Source organism: Lonchura striata, chromosome 6, assembly GCF_050655825.1.
Source record: "Lonchura striata isolate lonStrDom1 chromosome 6, ASM5065582v1, whole genome shotgun sequence".
NCBI classification, from domain to species: domain Eukaryota; kingdom Metazoa; phylum Chordata; class Aves; order Passeriformes; family Estrildidae; genus Lonchura; species Lonchura striata.
Window position 1 is genome coordinate 38,433,360 of NC_140708.1, and position 26,085 is coordinate 38,459,444.

At 43.5% G+C, this 26,085-nt stretch overlaps 1 protein-coding gene across 2 annotated transcripts in view; it reads right to left on the minus strand.

The window, feature by feature from the left end:
- The window catches only part of C6H10orf90 (chromosome 6 C10orf90 homolog), a 95,396-nt gene that overhangs the window by 24,197 nt on the left and 45,114 nt on the right, over window positions 1–26,085 (minus strand). For both annotated transcript variants that reach the window (XM_085582975.1, XM_031505288.3), the window contains exons 2-3: window positions 5,991–6,085; window positions 2,227–3,292 (exon numbers count right to left, since the gene is read on the minus strand). In XM_085582975.1, the coding sequence (XP_085439101.1) occupies window positions 2,227–3,196 (970 nt within the window). In that variant the 5' untranslated portion in view covers window positions 3,197–3,292; window positions 5,991–6,085. The remainder of the gene's footprint in view (window positions 1–2,226; window positions 3,293–5,990; window positions 6,086–26,085) is intronic.

Consider the following 26,085-nt stretch of genomic DNA (forward strand, 5'->3'; position numbering starts at 1 on the left):
TGTCCCTTCTTTGCTGGTTCTCCTTTCTTTTTAAACACTTCATTTCACAAACATTTCATTGCATAAACATGGAGAGGAGCAAAGCTTAACAGGAACGGGTTTGAATTAATAAACAGCAGAGGAAAAAATATCCAAACTAACCGGGAATCTAGAATGGGATAAAAGCTCTTCTCCAAAAGGGTTGTTCAGTCCTAGAGGGATTTAAAAACCCTCTGGATGTGGAACTTGGGGACATGGGTCAGTGGTGGCCTTGGCAGTGCTGGGGGATGGTTTGACTGGATGATCTTTAAAGGTCTTTTCAAACATTAACTATTCTCTGATTGATAATCTCATACCAATACTTCTCCTCCTCACTTCACCCAGTCCAGAAGTAAAAAAGACTCAGTTTTTCATTTGTCTCAGGTTAAAATCACACCATTCTCTCTCATTTGAGGCCCAGTGTGGATGTCCCATGCATTTTACCAAGTTTCTCATGGTTTGTCCCATTTAATGGTTGATGGCTGTGCACGAGCTCATTACTTGGATGACCCTGCTGACAAAGGCTGTGGTTTTGGAGCATTATTCTGGTTGTTTATACAAATTTCACACAGGAAAGTTGTAGTAAGCTGATAAACACCTCCTTACACGTTACAAAAGGTCTGAGCAAGAGAAATGTATATCTTTGCATTCTATATTATGGCCCACACAAAAGGTGGAAGCAGTTAAAAGGTAACACTTCCCATGTTTATTTACACCTATAGTCTTGTGTACACAAATGGTGGAAGTCCTTTATCACAAACCTGTATTTCTCAGCTCCTAAATTCACCGATTTCCTCCTTTCAGTAAAACTATGGAACCATGAGCAGCCTCCCAACTCACTTTCTAATTATTTCCAGTAAAACTGGTTCTTCTATGCCACCATGGCATCACTAAGCCCAGGGAAGGCTCAGTTTTAAATCTGCTTTGTCACAGAGAAACCTTAGATGGTGTTGAACGAAGCCTTGAATACATAACACTCCCCATGGAGTGATATTCCCTGATATTCAAAATTAAGATGCATAGAATGAAATGTTTCATTTGCTGGTGCCATCCCTTTATATTTCCACCCCAAACCCCTTAGCACTGGTTGGCATCTTCCCTCTCCTGCTCCCCACTGTGCTTTCTCCCCTCCAACACCACACAGCTTAGGAAAATTGAGGAATATTTTATCTCAGGCTCTGCCCCTGCAGGAACAATCCCATTGATTTCAGGCATGGAGAAGGGAGAGCAGCAGAGACTACAAGGAGTTTGCACCTTGCCCAGCCCTCGAGGCAGCATGAGGCTTCTCATCTTTCTCTTTCCTTCCACTTGCACACTGGGAGGATGAAGGTACAAAGGAGCTTTAGGAAGTCACTCATGTTCATGCACTGACCCTTAGATCAAAAAGGCCAAATAAGAAAAGGGTAATTGTAATTAAAAGTAGCCCAAGGCTGCAGGATACAGAGGGGGTGAGTTTAATCTTTGTGTTTTTGGTAGGAAACAGACTCCACTCATTGCCAATCTTCCCATCCACCTTCCCTTCCCGGAAAGGCAATAAACTCAGCTGTGGTTATCCAAGTGTGCTGGAAAATCCCAGTGCAGCAGGAGCTGCACCACTCTGGGCAGGAAGCAATCCCCAGGGCCCCTCTCCCTTCCCCAAGGAGCAATGCTGCAAAGAACATTTTATGTTTGTAAAATGCTTGGAAAGATTGGAAACAAATGTGTTCAAGATTTGCAAACCTTTTACCTGGTTCCATTAAGTAGAAAAGCCTGAGCTTATTACTGTAGTCTTCTAAATAAAAGCTGAAAACAAGACCATTTTTAATTGCAAGGAGCACAAAACCAAGCTCAGTGCAGTCATCTCCTTAAATTCACACCTTGAAATTCAGCCCTTATTCAAACATAAACCTAATTATTTTCAGGGGATAAGCACTTGCACATTGCTGAGAGAATAATAAAAAAAATACTGTTATAAATGGTTAAAAAAAGAGGTTTAATGAAGAAAACACAGGGGGATTTTTCTCTCTCAGCTGATGAGCAGCACGCATCACTACCATAGCAAATATTCATGGTAGTGCTGGAGCTGGAAACCTCTGGGTTGTGCTCTAACTCCCTGAGCCTCTGCAGAAGCAAGGATTGCTCTTATCTTCTCTCACAGGATCACTGTGGTGGGGCTGCTCCAGCTTGAACCTCTGCTCCACCAGCCTGATGTTTATGGAAATGACTTACCTGCCTCATTGCTCGAATTAGGAATTTGGAGGGAAAACACAGCGTGGTGGCTGCCAGGCTGCTCATCCTCTTCCTTTGCTGCTGCTGCCTTGGGAGGTTCTCTGGGAATATCCACAAACGCTGGAAGTCCCGAGGCAAAAACACTTTGCAAAGGGTATTTACGACCCAAATGTCCTTCCTTTGTTTTCTCCTCCTTAATTACCTTATTTCCCGTGAAGTCTGCGCTCAGGTGGGATCTGAGTGGAGCCCGGTGCGCTCCCGGGAGCTTCCTTGGAGCTCTCTCCTCCATGGGCTCTCCATTAGCTATGCCATCTACTCCATCTGCTGTTAATCCGGACAAACTGCACTTCAGGCTCAAGGACAACGTGGATCTATACATTTTTTGGCATTTAACTGGAGGTTGATCAATGCACACACTGAGCGACTTGTCCAAATAATAGATGGTGCTTGGACACGGCTCAGACACCTGGAGCTGGACACAGGAGATGAATGAAGCTGGAATTTTCTCCCTCCTATCACTGCTTTGGAGAGCCACGCCATCCTCCTTGATTCCAGGGTCAAAAAGCTGCTTTTGGGGTTCTTCACCTAAGTTTGAGCAAGACTTGGAAACCTTTAAAGGAGGTTGGTTGGCACGGGCTGGGGGAGGCCAGTGCTTGAGGAGAGCAGGGACCTTGCTGGACGTGGGGGACACGGCGCTGGGCTCCTGGCCAGCCCCAGGGCCACGTGCCAGGTCTCCAGAGCCCACAGGAACACGCCTGGCTGTGACAGTGATGGAGGCAAAGCCTCTCTGCTGCCTTGGACACCGCTTTGGACTGGGAGAGTCCGATGGTGACATGGAGTCTTCTGAGGATGCCTGAATCTCTAACCTGGTGGGAAGCACCAAAAATGTTCTGCTAACGATGGCTGAGCCCTGGTTAGGCAAGGATGGCTTCGTGTGACAAGCTCTGGGCTGGGGGATCAGGGCCTGCATAGGCAGAGAGAGCTGGTTTCCTCTGGACTTATCCTCCTCAATCTGTGCAATGATTACGGGTGAAATCAATGTTGTGTTTTGGGAAGGCAGAGATTCCTGCAAATGAAAAGATTCCCAGTTATCACCGTACTCCAATATCCTGTGTGCAACTGTTTCTCATCCACCATCTATCACAGCAGACAGTTTTGTTCACAATCTCTTGTTACCTTTCTATTCATAATAACTTTTTTGTCATTTAAAAAATGTACACTCTTGAAATCAGCTCTGAATTGTCTGGGAGGCTTCAATGAAAACTTTATCACTGCTGAAGGGAAAAATATGAAAATATAAAATGTGTATTTCATAGTATTATTTTGAGTATTTAACTCATGACCATGGATGGTATTGGTGGGTGTTTAAAAGTGAAGACCATTGCCAGTTTCAGACTATAATCTCCTCTTTCATGATGATCTGCTGGAATTTAGAATGCGTTTAAGTATACTATGGATCACTGGCCTGTGACATCACATGCTTCAGAAGACATGGGCACCAGGGGCATGACAGCTTTATAATCAGTTATAGGCATGAAAAACTCCCAAAAAAGTGATACAGTTACCCACAAGGGCTCTGGGTACTATTTTAGTTAATTCTCTCTTTCTTATGATTCCTCGGTGACACCTGCCAACCATGTACAAACACATATGGACAAGATTGATTGACAGTGGCCCAGAGACTGAGAGTGGCCCAGATTAATTTTTCTATCCATGACAGGAAACATCCATCTTGATAGACCACACCTTACTTCCCTCGAGGTGACAAAGGAGGTGCTTTTATGTTCCAGCTCTCTGACAGAGTAAACCTGAGTTTAAAGCCTCCTGCTATTATTATCTATCCTGCTGGGCACATAAATCCTATGCAATAAAGCATCTGGTCTAATCTCATTGCTGCTGTAAACTGGTTCATTAGATTGCTCCTGCCCTGTGTTCCCAGATCTCTTGATCCTAACAGAAAAAAAAAAACCCAAAAACCAAAGACAACACTGAATTGGCAAGCAGAATCTGAGGATTAGCTTCCTAAAGAAAGCCCATCCTGTGTTTAGGTACCATCAATTCATGCTTGTTATGAATTCACCCCAGTCCTAGCTGAGTGTCTCTATCACCTGATAATCAATGCCAGGACTCAACAAGGGCTTCACAAAACACGATATTGTTCTTCCTCTAGGAGACTGTGAGGGTGGCAGCACTATAACCTCCCTGGTGCCATGGTCACTCTTCTCAGGAAGGGAGAAACGATGCATCAGGTTTCAGCTTTTCTGTTTTTCACATTCTGTGCTGCTTTAGTGAGTCTGGGCTTCACACCAGGGGATGCTGAGCTCTGCACAGAGCAGGGACACAAAACAATTCCTGCTCCAGCTGGGCACCAAGGACAAATGATCCAAACCTCAGCCCAGGAGCACAAACACCGTGGGCTGGAGAGAGAAAAACAAGCAGGGTGGGACTGCCTGGGCTGGAGCTGGAATGGGACAATGAACTCCAAGGTGCCAATGGAGCAGAACTGATCCCAGGGAGAGCCCCGGGAGCGCTCGTGCATTTTGGGACCATTTTGGGTCATTTGGGTGCAGCCCTGGCTGGGCTCTGCTGCTGCCCAAGGTGGATCCATGAGGAGATCCTGGAATAAATCCCTGCTTTGTTCTGTGACTCTGTCCAGCCTCTGCTCCAGGGCAGCCTGCACAAAGTATCAGGGTGACACTGCACTGGAGCCCAAGGGGAGATGATCTTTAAGGACCCTTCCAACCCAAATCATTCCATGATCTGATGCTCCTATAAAACCATCCCTGTGGTCCTCCTCCATGCAGGAAAACATCACCAGAAACATTTGCTTTGTATCTCTTAGGAAAGAGCCTCTTGGGAACCCAAACAGGCAGAGGTAGATCAAGAGTTTATTAATGAGGTGAAATGCCAGATAAATTTTACCAACTCTTTAAACCAGCTGCTTGTGGTTTGGACAATTCAATAATTTCACAGCCTCAGGGAAAGCATTTTCTTCCTCCTCTGTTTCTTTCATGGTTTGTAACAACATTCGCCTCATATTTTCTTCACTTCATTTACTTCTACCTACAGGTTTAAGACCTTTGCATGCCTTCCAAAATTCTCAAGTTCCTCCAGATTTCTACAGGGCACCAAAGAAGAATGTTCCTTGAGAGACTTTATTTTGGATGCATCTCTCATGCTCCAGTAGTTAATTTGACATTTATTTCTTTTGTTGAGGGCTGCACAGATGGAGACATCCTGCAAGAGTCCAAAGGCATGTCAGAAATGCTCCTGATTAGCTACAAACTTCTGTACCAATATTTTAAATAATTTACTTTTCCTTTTTTCTGTTGAAAATATGTATTATTTTCTCCTCCCCCAATGCCAGCTGATCCTGTGCTTGTTGGGAGCTTTCAAGCTTCATTGCATCTTGTGAAAAAAAACCCACACATACACAAAGTAATTGTGGTGAGCTGAAAACCTCAGGCTTTATCCTGAGGACATATCAAGCAGAGTGTATTGATATTTGGGATATTGCTTGATTTAGCTTTGTGGAGGGTTTTTTACAAATTCTTTTCCCCAGCAAAACATGTCATTTTTCCCCCTCACCAAGAGCACGCAGAATCACAACACTTAACCATCGTTATATTTGGCTTTTCTGCTGCCTAAGCTAAGCTTAGCTAAACAAAACCAAGTCCAAACACACTGCTCAGCAATCAGTGCTTGTTTTTTAAACCCTCCTGAATTCTGCTGACTGCTCCCCAGACAGAACTTATTTATCTTACCTTGGTAGGGCTGGATTTTCCCCACACACCATTCTCCAGCTGAAGATCTGTGCATGTCCTCTGACCATCAGGGCCCCAGCGCTTTTGTGTCACCCCTGGGGAAAAACACAGAGAAAAGAACATTACTGTCAGTGTTCTGGAGGAGATGGGTTAGAAAATGTGCTTTTAAATGCAGCACAGAAGGAGGGAAGGAGTCAAGGAAATGATCTGATTGCCCTGGGATCTGTTTCTCCCCCTCCACAGAAGAGGCTCTTGAAACACCTTGGGATCCTACTGCAAGGACTTGGACAGCCCCACACTGTGTCCAGGGCTGATCCAAAGCTTCACTGTCTCTGCTTTTGGTTTCCATGGTTTTGGGCATGACCGTGGAGGGACTGGGGAAGCCAGGAAATGTGGATTTCAGCAAACACCCCTTTTGTGCTCTCTGCAGAACGGGGAGCACACACAGCCCAGCAAGGAGCTGGGTTTCACTGGCACTGAGGCACCTTCACATTTAAAGAGCTGCAGTGGTTCCAAACAACGACCACAAATTCTATCACATCACAGCATTCCCAGTTCAGTGATAATTGTTCCACCAGCATCTCAACCTCTGCTTTTGTCATGGGCTGTTTTCTGTGAGCACTGTTCTCCCTCTGCAGCTTTTTACATGGAGCTAATTTCCATTTAACACAGTCTGGGCTATTGCACTGATACATTACGTCTGCTGTCAACTGCTTTGCCAGAAATTACGTTACTTTCTAGTTTGTATTAAGCATCCAGAATTAATTTTCAGAAATTCTCCATTTGGACTGAAATCTCTTGACGTTCCTGGCTGTTGTTTTACAGCAACATGTCACACCACTGGTAAGACCTTTTGTATTATTTTTCTTCCACCCAGGCAGGCTGCCACAGGAGAAAATTTTTTGCTAAGCAGAAATTCAGTTTATGTGTTACATTATATTAACAAAGGAATATAAATCAGCTCCACTTTAGGAATTGTTTATTAAACTATACCCACCACAACAGAATTCATCTCCTTGGGCGAAGGGCAAGAGGAGGAAGATATCAGATCTATCCCTCAAGAAATCTTTAGTCCCACCACAATGTTTAGAGGGGTTTTGACGAGATTTTTGTTTAATAAGATACACTAAAATACACTTTAACACTTCCCTAGCATAACTCCAAGATGCCAATGCCACCATGCATGTCCATGGCTGGCATGAAGGGAGAAGTTTGTTTTTGTCATTGAGCAGCAGAGTCCAGAGCCACAGAGCAAACAGCTGGACTCATTAGCCACAGTGTGGGAAAAACCAGAATCCAGCAAACAGCCAGAGCAGAGGGCCCTCTCCATGGTTTTTGGCAAAGGAATAATGCTGGGCTGCAATCCGTGCCAAGGCAGGAACCTGGTCTAGCACTGGAAACTGCTGGCACCAAACACGGGTGAGATGTCCTTGGAGCCAGCTCCTCACCCTGTCGTGGTGCATGGTGAGGAGGACAGGATCCAAGGACAAAACTCTCCTCTGCTGCTGGGGAAGCCTCATGGAAAGGTTATTTTCAGTGTATCAGTGCTGGGGTGAGACACACGTGGGCACCTTCATGGTGAAGAGCAGCCATGTGTGCTCTTACTTATTTTTTAAAACAATTAAATAGAGAATAACCTGAAGAGTGGGGTAAAGAAGAAATTTGTGGATTGAGACATTAATAGAAATTTGATAAAAAAACCCTATGTAATTAAAGTAACAACTTCCTCTAAGTTATCAATATTTTCCAGAAATGCTTTGCAGCAAAAACCCTGCAGTTGTCTCAGATCAAAGAGGAAACTACAATAGGAGATCATCAACTTCTGAATGTCAGCTGGTGCACAAAGAAATCCAGAGGCAGTCCAGGGATAAATCAGATCCCACAGGCTCATTCTTCCATGAATTTCATTCAAATGCATTTCCAGCACCAGAGAAATATTGATGACTACAGAGTCAAAGAAGAGCAAGTTGTCAAAGTCCACACAGCAGATTGCACAGAACAGGTAAATTATTCTTATCCAAGTAACCTCCCATGATAAGCAATATTCTATGGGTAGAACCTTCCAATATCCCACAGATCCCTTGGAACAGATTGGTAAATTTATGTCTGTTTAACTTTAAAAATAGCTGTTTCTGGAGCAGGAGAGGCAAGAAGGAGAGAAGAAGAGGCAAGAGGTGAGAAGAAGAGGAAATATTTATTTTCTTTGCTAAATTATCCACAGTAGAGTTTTGCATTGCTCTTTGTATCCTATCCCATGCAAGGACATTCTCACATTGCTATAGGAATCCTACAGCTGCAAAACACTCAAACTTTTGGCAAGTCATTGAATGTATTTGCTGAGAAAGATTAAATGGCATTGGTGGCAAAAGCACTGGCATTTATCATGGTATTATTAAATCTGTTGTTGGAAGCTTTATGTTTGTTAATTCATGTTAAGAGAACAAGCAAAAAAAAAAAAAAACCCCAAACCTTTAAAAAGAGCTGGAATCTGTGTTTGCACTGAAGGCACTACAGGGAGCACAAGGCTTTAGCTGAGACCTGTCACACACCGGGCGTTCAGATTCTCACTGCTGACAAAACACATTGCCCTGGAACCCTTGTTACACAACAAAATGCAAAGTTCACTTTTTCCCTGGTGTGAAAGCATGAAAGAAATGGCATTTCAAGTACTTTCTGTCTCTGTGGGGAGCAGGAGAAACTTATTTCTCTCCAAGCTGAAATCCCAAGGATTGGTTTAACCTCCCCAGACCTTCCCTTCCCACCACAATCAATTAAAAATGGGAGGTGCCATGAGGAACAGAGGAGCAGCTGCTGGCACCTGAGCTCTGTCCTGTGACATCTTCACTCTTCTTCATTTTCTCCCCTCACAGATCCTGTTTGTTGAACCAAATGCTTCCTTGGCAAGGGAGCTGGGGGTGTTCAGCCTGGAGAAAAGGAGACTCAGGGAGCTCTGTACAGCTCCTGGAAGGTGGCTGTGCTCAGCTGGGGTTGGGCTCTGTCTTCAGGAACTGACAGAACCAGAGCACACAGCCTCAAGCTGCACCCAGGGAAATACAGGTTGGATATCAGGAAAAAGTATTTTACAGAAAGGGTGATAAAGTTCTGGAATGGCTGCCCAGGGAGGTGGTGGAGTCACCATCCCTGGGTGTGTTTAACAAAGCCTGGATGTGGCACTGGGTGCCAGGGTGGAGTTGAGGAGTTGGGGCTGGGTTGGACTGGATGATCTTGAGGGTCTCTTCCAACCCAGTGATTCTGGAATTCTGTGAATTCCATGAATTCTGTGAATTCTGTGAGGCATCTGGACATCCGGCTGCAGCCCAGGGTTTTCCTAATTACGGAGTGCAGCTGGAATCGCTTCCCCAGTCTCGAGTGCCTGGATCCTGCCTCGGGCCAACTGGCAGCTGCCTCAGAGAATGGTTCAGAAAAGATGTGCTTGTAAATCAGCTGCTGAAGCCCAGCTCGATGGCAGAGGTGAGGGTGCTGCTGAGGAATCACTGCCCGGGAATGTTTGGCAGGCCCAGGACAGCCCCACACGGAGCCAGCTCAGGTTTTTTGCAAAACTTGGGACTCACATAAAAAACATGGAAAAACGCTGCTTTCCCAGTGGTTCAGGTCTTTGCCAGGCTGGAGGACACTGGTTGGTGACAAACCAGGAGTGACAAGGACATTGAGAGGCTGGAGTGTGTCCAGGGAAGGGAATGGAGCTGGGAAGGGGCTGCGGAATTCCTGAGGGATCTGGGAAGGGGCTGGGAACTCCTGAGGGAGCTGGGAAGGGGCTGGGAACTCCTGAGGGAGATGAGGGGGCTCAGCCTGGAGCAAAGGGGGATCAGGGGGACCTTGTGGCTCTCACAGCTCCTGCCAGGAGGGGACAGCCGGGGGGTCGGGCTCTGCTCCAGGAACAGGGACAGGAGCAGAGGGAACGGCCTCAGGCTGGGACAGGGGAGCTCAGGGTGGATATTGGGACAAATTCCTTCACCAAAAGGGTTTTCAAGAATTGAAACAGGCTGCCTGGGGAACACTTCCACCACCCTGGAAGCATTCAGAAATCTTGTGGATGTGGCGCTTGGGGACGTGGGTCAGGGGTGACCTCGGCAGTGCAGGGGGAATGCTTGGACTCAATGTTAAGAGAGTTTTTCCAAGTTCAAGCATTCTATGATTGACACCCAGAGTGACACCAGGCAGAGCTGGAATGACTTTAGATCACTGGCCTTGGCCTCATCCCCAGCTTTTGTCAGGATAGTTGCCTATTTTAGTCACTTACTGCTCACATGCTGACAGATCTCAAATGTGTGTCAGCACTTCTGGTCTCCCTTGTTCTGCTCCAAGCCCTGCTGCTCTGCACCGACCACATCCCCTGTCCCCTCTGAGCCACCAGCATCACCTCACAGTGAACTCTGGAGCCTGCAGGAACCTCCAGTGCTTCCCTGAAAACTCCATCCAACAGCACTGCAGAACACACACACTGCTATGAAAAGAGCAAACCTTCACTTTACAAAAAAATTAAGTTTTTTGTTGATCTTAGCTCAATATCCATGAGACTGGTGAGGGGAATTGGGCTCCCACCCATGTCCATGGCAGCAGGATCCCTACAGGACTAAAGAATTCCCAAAAATTCCTCAAATTCCCCACTTAGCACCTGGGAGCTAAAGGACAGGGATGGCTTAGCTGCAGGGTTGGGTATCAGAGCGATCACTCTGCTAACACAGTGTCTCACTTAAACATTATTTTTTAAGGCCTTTTCTTCCTTCTGTGTATTATTCTTACTGGAGGAAGTAATTTATACTCTATTTAAAACATTAGAACTGTTTCAATTTCCTCGTGGCTTTTTAAAATTGAAATACCTGCGGAAGCCTGGAGGAAACAGAAGTGTCATCATTAAAGATTCATCACGCTCCCTGCTCAGTAAGGGCTGGGAGAGATCATGGTTTGCTCCTTCACATCTGAGGTGAGTCATCCAAAAAATCCACCTGGACGTTAGGGATACATCGGAGATGAAAGCCAAGCTGGAACGAGCACCGGAACCAAACCTGTGTCTTCTGCTCTTCTTCATGTGTCATAAAGAAGGATATCAAAAAACTGGTGTCACCTGAAATAAAACTGAGCAGCAAAGCTAAGGTTCACGTTCCCGGTATGAAAGGTAGAGATATGAATGCTGAAAATTTTACATTTTCTCAGAGTTCTTGCTGTGTCAAATTGATTTATAGGAAATTTACCAAAAAATGTTGTGTTTAGTTGCTAGTGGGGAGAGCTCTGTGTCTCCAGCAAGCCTTGGCACAGGCACATGGAATGGTTTGGGTTGGAAGGGACCTTAAGGTCATGGGCAGGGACACCTTTCACTATCTCAGGGTGCTCCAAGCCCTGTCCAACCTGCCTTGGACACTTCCAGGGATCCAGATTCTCCTGAGCCTCCAGAAATGATGTGAAATTCAAGGAAGAGGGGAGGGGTTGCACTGATAATCTCTGCAGGATTTCACATTTAGCAGCCTTGCTGTAAGGCCGGGCAGGAATTTTAACCAGGATGCTTAAGGAGAACAGGGATCCATCCTGAGAGCTCAAACACACCTAAAAACCACCCAGGATGTGCTCCTCAAGAGAGGATGACAGAGGGACAGTCCTTCAGTCCTCTCAGAGCACCTGTGCTGAACTTACAAAAGTCACCTGCACATCCTGACAACTGGGGTCAAACAGCAACGTGGGCTCGAAGCAGGGGAAGCAGCTCCAGCCCTTTCCTTGAAACCTCTCTTGTCATGAAAAAAGCCAAACCAACACAAACAAGCACTTTGCCACAAAAGAAAGCACTTGAACACAGTGGCACAAAATGATGGTGTTTTAAGGCAGCTTGGTGGGGAAGGCTTTCAAATCAGAGCGAGCCTAACAGCCTGAAATCATTTTAGCCTGAACAGGAGTCATTGTGTAAACAAAATAGAAAAGTTTTCTTTGTTGTTGGGTTTTTTTTTAACGTGTCAGGACAGTTTTTCTTCTGTTACAAGTGAGATTTGATAAGTGAATTATCTCTCCCTGCTTGCACACCTTGGAGCTGTGCTGGCTGCCTGCAGAGATGATTACAGGATCCACCATGGAAGGGACAAATGGATTCTGGTCTGCTATCAAAAAGCCACAAGTCATAAATGTCTCATTATGTGTGCCATTAGAAGCAAGGTGCCCATCAGGGGGCTAGAAAGAGCACAAGAATTAGATCTTCAAACCCATGCATAAGTGAAAAAAAAAAGATGTTTTCATTATGCATTGCTGTTATTCTTTATCTCCAATTAATAATATAAAGAGAGGGATCACCCTCAGCACATCCATCACACAGACAAATTAAGAAAATTCTTAAATTCTTCACTTTCTCCCTTTTCCCCTTCTCCTCCAAGTTTTCTTTCTTTTTTTTTTTTTTTTTTTTTTTAATTTTTAGTGATGTGCTGTTGGGCAATCCAATATTATCTATACATCTCACCATGATTTGGGACCTAGATATGTTTCTGTAATTTGGACACATTTTTCTAAGAGGATTTGGCAAAGCATGAGAGGAGCATAAACAACAAAAAAACCCCAAGTTCTGCTCAGAGAAAAGGAAGTCTCTTTAGGAAACCCTGGGAAATTCTGATTCCTGTGTGAGGTGCCCTCTGCTCACACCAAGGGAGGTGACACCTTTGGTTCCTTGCCAAAGTTCCTGCTTGGGGACCATTTTATTTTTTTGGGAAACTGCTGATATTTCTTTAACCAAACCCTTCAGTGGGGTCAGGGACCCCAGGGAGGGGTTTTGCCCTGGAGGTGAGGTCTGGGACTATGTGGGAATAGGAATATTCCATAAAGAGCTGATGGAAGGGTTCCTTCACCCCTCTCAGAATCCCCTTCCCAACCTCGCATGAAAACCACCCCATTTCAGGGACCACATCATTTCTGGAAGTCCAGGAATGCCTGAGACAGCCAGAAGATTCTTAAGTGACTGTAAACATGACAAATACAGTGCATAATCAAACAAAGGCAGAGCAGTTCTGCAGCCAAAAATCATATTTATGAAGAGTGATTTTAGTTATTATGAGTATTTATGTAAAGGTCACAACATGCATAGAATTTGATGGCACAAATGGATTCTGTAAATAAAAATTCCGCCCGTGTGGCTCAGAACTGGTAGCAATTACAAAATGTACACATTTGCCCAGAGCTGCTTGTGCATAATAAGAGCTTGAGGTTTTTGTGAAGCCTCCCAATTCAATATTTCTTATATTTACCTGCTTTTGAAAGAGAAATTCAGAGAGGACAAGTGCACTGCCTGTTATGCATTTCATGACTCAATTTATGTCCTGCTGCAGGGATTTTTTTTGAGATGCTTTGGCGTAACAATGGTATTTATTGATTTTTTTTTTCCTTTTAATACTCTTAGAACAGCGGTGACTCCAGAAAATGATGTGTGCCGTGGGTACAGATGTTTTTGTGGAGGTATCAAAGGAGTGACTCCAGCCCACATCTCTATCACTCCCATTTTGTTTCCAAAACAAAGAAATGGGATGTTCAGGAGCCAAATTTGACACTGAACGATTTGTACAATAAAACAAAACTTGCTGGAGCTCCAGCCATGCCAGATTGAATACTGACTTTTCATGTTACTTCTGTACAATAGAAGCATTCATTTTTTTTTTGTGTAATACTTGGGATAATTCTTTCTTTCTGGGAAGTCTCTCACATTAACTGCTGTGATTACAGGCATCACAAACTGCTTGATAATAGGGGATGCAGGAGGCTAAAACCAAGATAAAAAAAAAACAGTTTTCACAGGAAAAAAACACAATAGGCAAGATTTAAATAACTATGAGGCCTCAAAAGTTCAGTTTCTAAGTCACTGGTGTGATCACAAATAGTTTTGTTTTGCATAACTTAAGAATATTTTGCGTCTCCCTCTAACTTATTTCGGTTGCCACAGACTTGCCCCTATTTGAAATCTAACAGATGAATTTTGCAGTTACTCCACCACATAAAGCTTTCCAGTTAGTGAATTATTATTTGCCTTTGGAAGGTAAAGAAGAAAACCAAATCTTTTTTCATAATGTACTTTTACTACGCACCCATACTTTGTTTCATCTTGAAATTTCCCCTTTTGAATTCCATTGCAACAGGTGGAGAAACCCAGATAGAGATTAAATAATAGAGATTAAACCAAAAAATGTTGTCATATGACCATAAAAAACAGGGCACGGGGGCTGCAGGTTTTATCACCAGATTCAGCAGAAGACAATTGGCCACTGCCTTTTTTGTGCTTTTTTAATCAATGGTGTAGAAAAGTCTGGAATCGAGGATGAAATGTTAAAGCCCTCAAACCCACAACTCCTGGCAGCTTTTTGGGGTGAAATGTGGAGTTGTCTCCAGCTTTCTGGTGGCTGTGGATGTCACCTGGATGGAAGGAGCAGGGCTGAGGCAGCCCTGGATGCTTCTCCAAGAAGGAAGCAGCTGCTGCCTAGCAACCACCCAAACCTGGTGGCTGTTTGTGTATTCCAGTTCTTGTGCAAAACTAAAGCTCAGATCTCAAATTATTGCATTCAACAATAATTGCATTCAACATCAGAGCTGCAACAGATGGATAAGAAAGTGCATTTTTCTTTAATTCCTAATTCTCCAAGGTTATGCTTGTAAAATACATACACCCCCCCCCCCCAACAAATTCAATGCCAGACCAACCAGAAAATATTTCAATATGTGAATAATTATGTTTTGTAATAGTTATCCTTTAAGAGCTACTTCCATGAATAAATATCTTTACATTCTCTTACTAAGGGTGATATAGGAACAAACTTAAAGGGCTGTGCGTTCTTTTGGGCATGACACAAATTTCCCTGCAAAAAAAAAAGTTGTCCCTGTGGTTTAGTAGTCCTGGGGTTTTTTCCTAATTATTATTTTCTACATGTGAAACAAGTAAGGAAAAAAGAAAAAAAAAAACCCAAACAACAAGAAAACCCCAAAACTTTTGCACTATGCCCCCTACTTGGATTACATCTTAGTCTGATTTTCTAAAGGAATTTGATTTATGCCCTGTCCTTCTTTATGCCCTACCTGGGCCTTTTGAAGTTGTGGTCTCTTCCAAGCAATTTCACAGAAGGGTTGATAGCTGATGTCCCAAGCAGCTGACCACGAAAATCAGTGGATTTGTGGGAATCAGAGGCTGCCACAGACAGAAGCTGACCAGGTCACCCCTGCTGGATCTATGGATGCATTTCCCAGTTAGGCAGGACACATCCCTTGTCATGGGAGCAGGGAGGGGGCACAGGGGGCAGGTGGAAGAGGGGAAGGGAAAGGAGACATGAGGAGGAGTGAGGAACAATATTTGGGTCTGAGATCATGGGCTCTGACAGTTCTCATGGAATGGCCTCTTTCTTGTCAGCCTGGATTTTCCATTTCACATTATTCTTTTCGTTCTCTTAAAAAAGATGGAAATCTCCTGGTAAGATTATGGAAACTGAGGGGCTTGGAGAAAAATCAAGTAATGCCACAGCTGCTTGATCCTGGTAGTGGGGTGCTTTAGACATAACCATGTGCAACATCTGTCCTGTTTGAAGTCCCAGAGCAAAGAGCTGCTGGAGCAGTCACCCTCCTAAATGTGACAGGCTCAGCATCAGATTCCCAGATTTTACTGCAGAGAATGCTCAGAATCATGCCATGTGAAGTGATAACTGAGCAGCTCAGAACAACCAAATGCTGAAACAATTCTCTCTGTAAGGCAAATGAGGTGGCTGGGGACGGTTGCCACCAGCACCACTTTGTTTGTCCTGCAGTTGTCCCTTTCCACAACAATCTCTGATCCAGAGCCAACCAACAAACCATTAAATAACTCAGCTGCACTCTTCCCCCAGCCAAACCCTGGCCCTGACACATCCAGCCTTTCCACTGGGTGCTTTGGGATGGCAATTGATCCCAAAATTGAACCCTCCTGCTGTTGGGACACAACTCCAAGGTTAGGTCAAGACTAGTAGAGAAAGAAGCAGGGAAAGGAGCTGAAATAAAACCAGTTCCAGCACACAGACTTTGCTCAATGTGCTTTCAGACACCTCTTTGGTCACTGTTGGTATTCCCTGTTCCATCAAATCCTGGGAAGGACCTGCAGGACACGGCTGAGCCTTTCCAGGCTCAGCAGGGAGCACCCTGAGCTCGCAGCCCTGTGCTGGTGACACCAAGGCTCAGGTGGGACGTGACCAGGTCAGGCTCTGCCCAAAGCCAAGGGCAGCAAAGCTCAGGAGGAAGGTTCAGTTTTCTGGGAAAGCTGCATCTGGAAATGTGGATATGAAATTGTACAGCCAATCCACATGGTGCAGCCCTTGGGCAAACTGAGTGCACCCTTTCTGCACCCATACCTTCTTTTTATCCCAATTTTCTTGGATCAATAGGCTTAGGTAGATAGCAGGTAGATATCTCTATTGAATTAGTTGCAGTTACTTTGGTTAATTGGCAATTTTAGTTTGATCTTTTTTGTTGTTGTTGTTGTTTGTGTGGTTTTGGTTTGGTTTTTTTTTAAGGATGAAATGTAGAACCTGTTTTGTTTGCTTTTTTTCTGGTTTGTAATGGACCATTTTTTTTACATCAACTCCAAAAATGCACCTTGCTGGCTCTTATATCCAAAGGAAAAATAGACAAAAGCCTGGGCTTTGCTAGGACAAGTGTAAATGTGTGCTGGGAATACTCCAGCAGCTGCCCCACCCTGAAGAAGAAAACAGGCTAGTTTTATTTCAAACCCTGCACCATGGAGCTCAGTGATCCTGAATTTTCTCTCCCCAACCCATCCATGCAATCTGGATGATGGGAATGCTAACCAGATGTGGACACATTGAATCTAGAGAGCACTGCATTATTCAAGGGAGGCAAAAAGGCCAAAATTTACAACAGGAGTCTTTACTGTAAATTAAACCAAACCAACAGCAGCCAACAGGACAGACAAACTGCAGGGATAGCTGCAAGGGCATTGGGTTAAATCTTTGTCATCTTTAAACACATTAAAACACACTTTTTGATTGTTTTCCCCTTTTAAAGAGAAAAAAAATTTAATATGCACTCAGAAGTATGTGCATTTTTGGTGCTTAGTGGGATAAAGGTCATCTATGATGTAAAAAAAAAAATCCCAGTAATTCCAGCAAATCGTTCATTATTTTATATAAAAAGGCAAAAATGTTTCTTACAACCTAAACTGAAAGCATGATTTTGGAGGATGTGTCTGGTCTATGTCATATTGATTTAAAACCAACTTATTACTCTAAATGTGGTTAGACTTAGTTAGAAGAATGCTGGGATTAACACCTTGGCCAGAAATTTAATGCTGATAGATGTATAAATGTAGATTTATAGACTTCATTCAACAGTTAAGGAAAATTTATTAAGTCAAAATTAGGTGGATTTCTCTAATTTATAACAGTATTTTTATATTTCAATAAAATACTGAAATGAGCACAAGATGTTTCTATACCTTGGGTGTACATTGCTGTTTCTGCCTGTGTATTGTGATAATATTAGGATTTCCCCAGGATTTCCAAGGTTGAGAATGTGGGGTTTTCATTGGGTTTTCGGGGATTTTTGGTGTTTTGGGGTTTTTTTCCACTTAGTTCCCTGTCACCTTTTAAAAAGCAGTATCTAAATCAAGGTGTTATTAATTTCCTTGCAAATAAACAACTAAAAGTTCCACCAGCTCCAAACCTTATTCTTCCCAACCCTCTCCTTTCCTAACAAAGCTTCCATGTCATGGTTGTCCATTGGCAGAGCTGGACAAATCTGATCAATAGAGCTGGAAAGATCTGGTAAATGTTCAGCCCAAATTATTATAACTTCACTCTCAGATTCCTGGAAAAAACTCCTCCTTTTGGGACCCAACTCCAAGGTCAGGTCAAGACTACTACAGAAAGAAGAAGGGAAAGGAGCTTATATGGTGTGAAGTAATGCTGTAATAAAATCCAGTATTTCCCTGAAGGAGGAGTTTGCAATAGCTGCACCTACAGCAGGTTATGATAACAGCCTCTGCTTCGTGGGGAGAAATAAACAGCTTTATGTTCCTGACCTCCAGCACACAGTGCCACGAAATCAGAGTGCAATTGGAGTTATTTGCTGCTTTTCAGATATTCATTTCTCTTCCCTGGTGCTGAAAGGGCTTGGCTGAAGGCAGCTTATACTAGATTAGGCTTCCAACACCTTCATGCATTATGGACTCCAAAGACATCTTTTTCTCTCACTCTCAGAAGGTGAAAGTGTTGAGTCATTTCTTTTAAAGACCTGGTGGATGTTATTGCTCATTAAATGAGAGAGCTGGTGCTCAAGGCAGGGCTCAGGGATGCTCTGCCAGGCTGGGTTTAGGGATGCTGCTCCAGGCTGGACTCAGGGATGCTGCTCCAGGTTGAGCTCAGGGATGATCTCCCAGGCCAGAATCAGGGATGCTGCTCCAGCCTGGCTCAGGGATGCTGCTCCAGGCCAGACTCAGGGATGCTGCTCCAGGCTCAGGGATGCTCTCCCAGGCCAGGCTCAGGGATGCTCTCCCAGGCTGGGCTCAGGGATGCTGCTCCAGGCCAGACTCAGGGATGCTGCTCCATGCCAGGCTCAGGGATGCTGCTCCAGGCTGGACTCAGGGATGCTGCTCCAGGTTGAGCTCAGGGATGATCTCCCAGGCCAGGATCAGGGATGCTGCTCCATGCCAGGCTCAGGGATGCTCTCCCAGGCTGGGCTCAGAGATGCTGCTCCAGGCCAGGCTCAGTGATGCTGCTCCATGCCAGGCTCAGGGATGCTGCTCCATGCCAGGCTCAGGGATGCTCCCTGTTCCACTGCAGCTTCCACATCTCCTCAGGACTCAGCTCTCAGCTTCCCTCTGCTGCTCTGCTCACCCTTCCCTGGTTTAACTGAGCCAGACTCCAGCAGCTTATCCGAGATCCTAATGGGGATTACCAGAGCTCATGGATGCAGCCTGTGCCAGCAATAATTCGGGTTTCAAACGCGAGCGCCTGGTGGGAAGGGATTGTCATTTGTGGAGCCAGTCCCTTTAATGGAGAAACAACCCCCGTGCTACAGGAGAGGATAATTTGGCAGTTCCAGTCCCAGTGGCTCAGAGACATAAAATCCAGCCTCATCAATGTGTAAGATTAGAAGTAATTAGCCCCTATATGGTAAAGTCATTGCTTAGGAACTCGGCGCCGTCTGGGGACTTGGTGTGACGATGCCTCAGGGACAAGTAAGATGGGACCTTTGACTTGAGTGATTTGGAAGGGGCTGAGACCTAATTAAATCTGCAAAGATGCTGTAACTGCATTAAAAGGGATTTTTAAATATGAGCCATATTCCCTTTCACTAAACAAACTAGGTGTATTCCACCCTGGAACAGGGAGAGAATTAATCAAGGGACAGCGAGCCAACAGCTGCTGTGCGGCTGCCAAAGAGAAGATGATACAGGATTATACAGAATTGAAGAGCATTTAATAAGAATTCAGGGATATTTACAAGAATTGAAGAATATTTAACAGGTTTTTTTTAAGGATGAGTTTTTATTCAGCTGTGGTGAAAACCAAGCACATAACCCTCATTGTAAATCCAAGAGAATGTGGGTTTTTTTAAAAATTTGTTTCTCCTAATGTTTAACTTATAATAAACACTGATTGCCTTACACAAATAAAAGCTAATTTTCTTGTAAAAAATAATATACAATTTACTTTTTCACTCATTAAAATAACCAACTTGCAGCTTTTCAAAGAGGGATACGCAGAGCTATTATATTTCTGCTACTGAGCTTCACACATCACTTCCCATCTTCCTTTTCCTTAAAAAGGCTGGGCATTTTGTGCTGGTGAAAGGAAAGATTGTAAGTTCTCTTCTCAACAATGATTGCCTCATTTATATGATCTATCTTCTCCTAAGAATAAAAAAAAATCACTGCATGATATTAATATTTTTCTAGCATAACTCAGCCCTCTGCCTTTGTCAGTGCAGAGCTGGATCCTCAAAGCCTGGAAAATTAGTGGAAAAATATTTAAGGGCATGAACTCAGAGTGGGAAAACAGAGAAATCCTGATTGCAAAGAGAAAAGAGCACTGGGATGACACAGGGAAGTTTAGACACTTCATCATTGTGCCTAAAAAGGATTAATTAAAACAGCATCAAACTCATGGGTAGGCAGGTCAATGCTGAGAGAAATCACCATTTAGCCAAAAAAATATTATTATTCAATATTATTTTTCTAAAGTCTTAGAAGCATTATGATTTTTGCATTTATGATGGTGGTAGGGCTATAATTACTACTTTTACAAAAGAACCATTCCTGAATGAATTCAGGGTTATTTATACCTAAATTATCCATTGTTATTATACTGAATTTTTTTTACACTGAAATTATCCCTTGCTACTTATATTGAAATTATCCATTGTTTGGACTGCCTATAAACCTATGAACTCAGTAATTTTTATTTGATCCAAACTTGGTGAACAAAACTATAAATACATTATCTCATAGAATACATCTACAGCCTATGGGGCGACTAAAAGCATGTTATTAGCATGATACCAAAAATTATTCACTCAACAAACATCACCCCTCACAAACCAGCCCCCAAAATAAAGTGGTCACCCTGTCACCTGCCTGGCGATGTGGTTCTGAGTTAATCATACAGAGATATTGATCATGGAAGAGTTTGGGCTGGAAGGAACCTAAATCCTCTCCCGTTCCATCCCCTGCCATGGTGTCTCAGGTTTAGCTGGGTGTGTATTCAATTCCCATCTGTCAGAGCTGGGGTGGCTCTCTCTGTTCATTGGGCAGATTTTTCTTTATCTCTTCCACAGCCAGTCCTCCCTCCAGGAGTTCTCTTCTTTTAATGAGCCATTAATTATTAATTATTAATTATCTTCTGTTCATGGCCAGTGACGTCCCTGCATGGCTGAGAAAATTCCATCATCCATGAGGAGATGCTTCACCCAGGGGAGGAGCCAAGAATTCCTACCTGGATACAATCTGACCTGGGAACAGCACAGCAGCCTTTGCCCCCTGCATTCCCAGAGGAGCAGCTTCCTTCCCCCTGCATTCCCAGAGGAGCAGCTTTCTTCCCCCTGCATTCCCAGGGGAGCAGCTTCCTTCCCCCTGCATTCCCAGAGGAGCAGCTTCCTTCCCCCTGCATTCCCAGAGGAGCAGCTTTATCCCCACTGCATTCCCAGAGGAGCAGCTTTCTTCCCCCTGCATTCCCAGAGGAGCAGCTTCCTTCCCCCTGCATTCCCAGAGGAGCAGCTTCCTTCCCCCTGCATTCCCAGAGGAGCCCAGGCCCATCTCCCCCAGCCCTGGAGCTCCAGAGGAAAACTCCCCCCTTGTGCAGATCCTGCTCCAGCAGAAGCACAGCTGGCACTGCAGGAGGGCTGAGCCCCCCTGGGATGGGGCTGAGCCACCTCCCTGACCCACAGGGGACAGGGCTGCTCTGACTCTGGCAGTGTTGTGTTTTTTGTATTTTTAATTCTCCTACTAAAGAACTTTGCCTGAGCACCCCTTAATTTCAAAATTATAATAATTCAGAAGCAGGGGGTTTCCATTTTCCATTTCAGGGGAGGTTCCTGCCTTCCTTTGCAGACACCTGGCTGTTCAAACCAAGACACATGGCAGGGACACCTTCCACTGTCAGAGGCTGCTCCACCCCCAATGTCCAACCTGGCTTTGGACACTTCCAGGGATCCAGGGGCAGCCCCAGCTGCTCTGGGCTATGCACTGAGAACCTCAACCACTGCTGGGCTGTGGAAATTAATCCCTCATCATAACCATGGCTAAGTGGATCTGTGCTCTCCTTTAATTACATCAGGTTCATGGAATGGTTTCTCCTCTGCCCCATTTGGGCAGATCCAGGTGTCATTCCTGGGGACATCCATCCCTCAATAATGCAGTTCCAGCAGCAGCATGTGGAAACGCTCTGTGGGCTCTTTCTTTACAAGAATATAAATTTAACCAGTGGCTGTGTTTTTTAGTAGAGAAGCTTGATGAGCTCCATGGCTCCTCAATCACCATAAGAAAAATCAACAGCAAAGTGCTCTGGTATTTCAAACCTTCAAATGACCTTTCAAGAGGATTTCAGTTTGAAAATACAATATGAGGATACTCTGTGGATTTGGGAATTCATCTTATAGCCAAAGCCTTTGCTAAATGTCTCCTGCTAGAAATGCAGAATAAACAGCAGTGGGGATCAAAGGTAGGGGAATAAAAATGAAGGAAAAGGCGGGTGGTGACCAGCTGGTGACCTGGGTCAAGCCACATGTAATTATTTGTCTTCAATTCTGGGTGTTAGAAACGTCCCTCAGCTCTCAGAAGGAGAGCAATCCCAGTTAGACAAAGTGGGAAACATGAGTGGGACACAGGAAACAAAAGAAAAACCCTCACATGAAAAATAGTCCCACTCTAATGGCACAGGAAAAGGCACTGGAGAGAAGGAAAATGGAGAATATTGCTGGGAAAACCCTGGGGACTGAGGAGGAGGCTGCAAAGAAAGCCTGGCTCCATCCTCCCCAGAACAAAACAGCAGATAATGCTTTTAAAGTTGAGTGAGTTTTTATGGATTTTTTTTGAAATTGGGTTTTTTGGGTTTTTTCTCCCTGACTAAAAGCTGAATAAAAGTTATTTATAAAAGCCTCTGTATTTTTGGATGGAATGGACAGAGAAAATCTCAGGTAAAAACAAAATAATTGCAAAACGGTGAAACAAGAAAAACTGCATTTGTGCCTGTATCTTAAAAATAGCAACTGAAGCAATACAAAGTGAGTGAGTTTGAATATGAGCACACAGCACAGAAGTGCTGAGTAACCCAGAGTGCTGCTTAATTTTTAAAAAGGGATCTCGATATCTCAGGCATCTCAAAATTAAGATGGGATTAAAATACATCAGAAGATAATATGAAAAAAAAAATAATAAAGCCAGTGTAAATTACCTTGACAAGACCAGGATGACAAAGGAATAGAGCCTGAAATCAAAGAAAATATAAATAAATAAAATACAGCAGTGCCCCCACATCTCCCTAACTCATCCTAAATGAGCAGAAGTACTCTAGAAACTGATATTTTCTTAGAAAGGGGCACATTGCTGCAAAATACTGACACTAAATAAGAGATGCACTAAAATCACAAAACTCAGAAGATGCATAGGAAGAGGTATGAGAAGACGTGAAGCTCCTGGGTATATTAAAATAGAGTTTTTCTGCACAAAGTGTAATTAAATCTTGAATCTCAATTACCATAATCAGGATAATGAAATAACTGATAATCTCCAACAAAATCCTACCCTTCCCAAAGAGTAAATTAATCAAATCACTCCACTACACCATTATTTTAGCATGTATAAACTCCTAAAAACACTAGAAATTTCCTTTGAATTCCTTGAAGGAGTTCATAGCTGCAGCCCTCTTTGTTGTATTTTTACAAAGGAATTCTCTAAATGAACAAAACAGAAGCAAATTTATTTAAGCCAGACCAACATGGACTGGTCTGAGGAGGAAATCTCTGCTCTAAAATAAAAATTAAGTTGTTTATGGAAACACAAAGCAGCACATGCAAGGTTTTTGTTCATCCCATGTTATAGGAGGATATTTTAGAGGGAAAGGTCCTAAGTTTCACTCTCCTTATTGATGTTGGGAAACAATGACAGATTTATTGTAAAGATTTGTCAGCAGCAGCAGCAGCGAGGTCACTGTGCCCTAAGAAAGAGAAAATGTTCATTTACCTGGAACCCCACCCCAGTGAAACCTTCCTTACCCAACCCTTTGCCTGAACAAAACATGCATTTACCTCATAAAGCTTGAATTGTGCATCAGGATTCAGCTAATTGGAGGTTTGCTGTCATTAATTTAGATAATATACATTCATCTCACATAAATAGCTTCCAGCAGCTTCTTTAATTTAACCTTTCTTTTGGCCTCCTTTTTTCACTGTCACACAACCAGCAATTGGGAGCTCACAAACGACCTCCTGTGCCACAGCCCTACCATAACAATCCATGGGAGGAATTTCATAAAACTGATTAAATTCTACCACATTGGCTTTGATGAATTAGTAGAATTTGTTACCTGCAGCTGCTCAGAGATAATCTTTGATTTTTAGCTGAGTGTTGGAAAGAGTAAACCAGGGACATGTTGTAGCTTTGACACCTTCATGGCTGAAATGGAAATAGAGCCACAGCGTTCACAGAAGCAAAACCTTTACAGATTTTTGCCTTTTATCTCTCTATTCTCACTGCTTAAAACAATATCTGAGGAGGATCTCCCATGACAAAAGTGTTTCTGTATAAATTTTGAGATGATTACAATTATTCTGTAATGATTATTCCTTCCTGCCTGGTGTCACATCACAAAGAAGAAGAGCTGGGGATCATTTTCCCACAAAGCTTCAAAGGTGGCAAATGATCCCAAGGTAAAAAATGAGCTCCAGCACAGCAAATCACCCAAAATGTTTTGTTCAACATTAAATTATTATTCACCATTTAAATTAAGGATTGCAAGGGAAATTCATTCTGAGCCTTTTCCATTTCCCTCATACTCACAATTTGGCTAATGAACCAAGAAAGCAATTAGTGAAACATCTCAATTTATAGCAGGTTGAGGTAATCTTTAGCCAGGGCACAGTTAAAACTCCTGCGGTGTGAAAAGGAGACTTTTCATCTCCTGAAGCAGCTCTGGGGAGTTAATGAGAGCATCAGCAATGGCACAATTTGTTATTTCTGGCTGCCCCTGGATCCCTGGCAGTGTCCAAGGCCAGGCTGGCCAGGGCTTGGAGCAGCTTGGGATAGTGGAAGGTGTCCCTGACCATGGCAGGGATGGCACTGGATGGGATTTAAGGTCCCTTCCAACTCAAACCATGGGAGCACAGCAGGGATTTCCACAAGATACGGATTTTTTTCAGGCATTTATCCCATGCAGCTCAGTTAAACACTCCCACACAACATCTGGGAGCAGCCCATCCAAGATTCCACAGCACTGTGGTGGGCACTTCCCAGTTCCCCAGCTTTAGAGGGATTTCATTCCTGTGGGACAGCACTTCCATGGATGATCCTGTGCTGATCCTTTGTTGCAGTAAGGTAGAAAAATTATAAAGAAAAACCTTCTAAAATCAGGCCTGCTGTGGCTGGCCTGTCATTTCTTCTAAATCAAGCTTGCATTTTACCAGTTCCCATGTGAAAGCAACCCTGGTGTGAGCAGCTCATTAACATAACAATCTATTCTTGAGTAAAAAACAACCTGTATAAATTGCTTTTACATTTTAGACAGAAAAATGAAAAGTATATCTCACAAAGAACTTTCCCTGCACATACACACCAAGAATTTGAGCGACCAATCAATACAGGATAACAACTTGTTATTAATCCATAAATAATTGGCAAGAAAGCTATTGACCAATGGGAATCCCACACAAGGTCTGTGAAATTTATAAAAAAGGAGATATGTGAATAAAGAATGGCCTTTTTTTCCACCATGAAGAAAATAGAGTCCCATGTGATTTATTCTCATAATCCTTCTGTGCCATCCCAGTGGGAAAAGGGGAGAAGCAAAAGAAGGGGAGCACTCCCATGGTTAGTGGAGCCTCCCTGACTGATGCAGAGTTCATGAGCTCCAGAGCAGGACACAAGTCAGGAATTGTACATGGACACACTCAGAGCACCACCAAAATTCAAGAAATAATTCGATATTCTCAAAAATTATTGAGCTGCAGTCAACAGAGCACGCACAAAAGAAACCAGGACTTGTGAACAGCTTAATGCAAACAACTTTTCAGCACAAAATATAGGGAATGAAGAAAACAAGGCTGCATAAGGAGTAGGATACATTATGGAAAATACAGTGGCAATAATATAACTTAGTGGTGTGCTGCAGTATTTTGCCTAGTAATGATTTGTGTCTGTAAAATTTTAAAGGGACCTGAGTTAAGTATATTTGTAATTTTAAGACTTTATGATAGATACTCTTATAGTAAGGATTTAGGAATGGGCAATAACATGGGAAGAGTTTTGTTGTTTGTTTTTTGTTTTTGTTTTTTTTTAATTCAGTGCATCAATAACCACAACTGGACTAAAAATAAATACTTAATTGCAATTCAACCAAAAGCTCCCCCTGAGGCTTGAGCTCGATTGGATGCT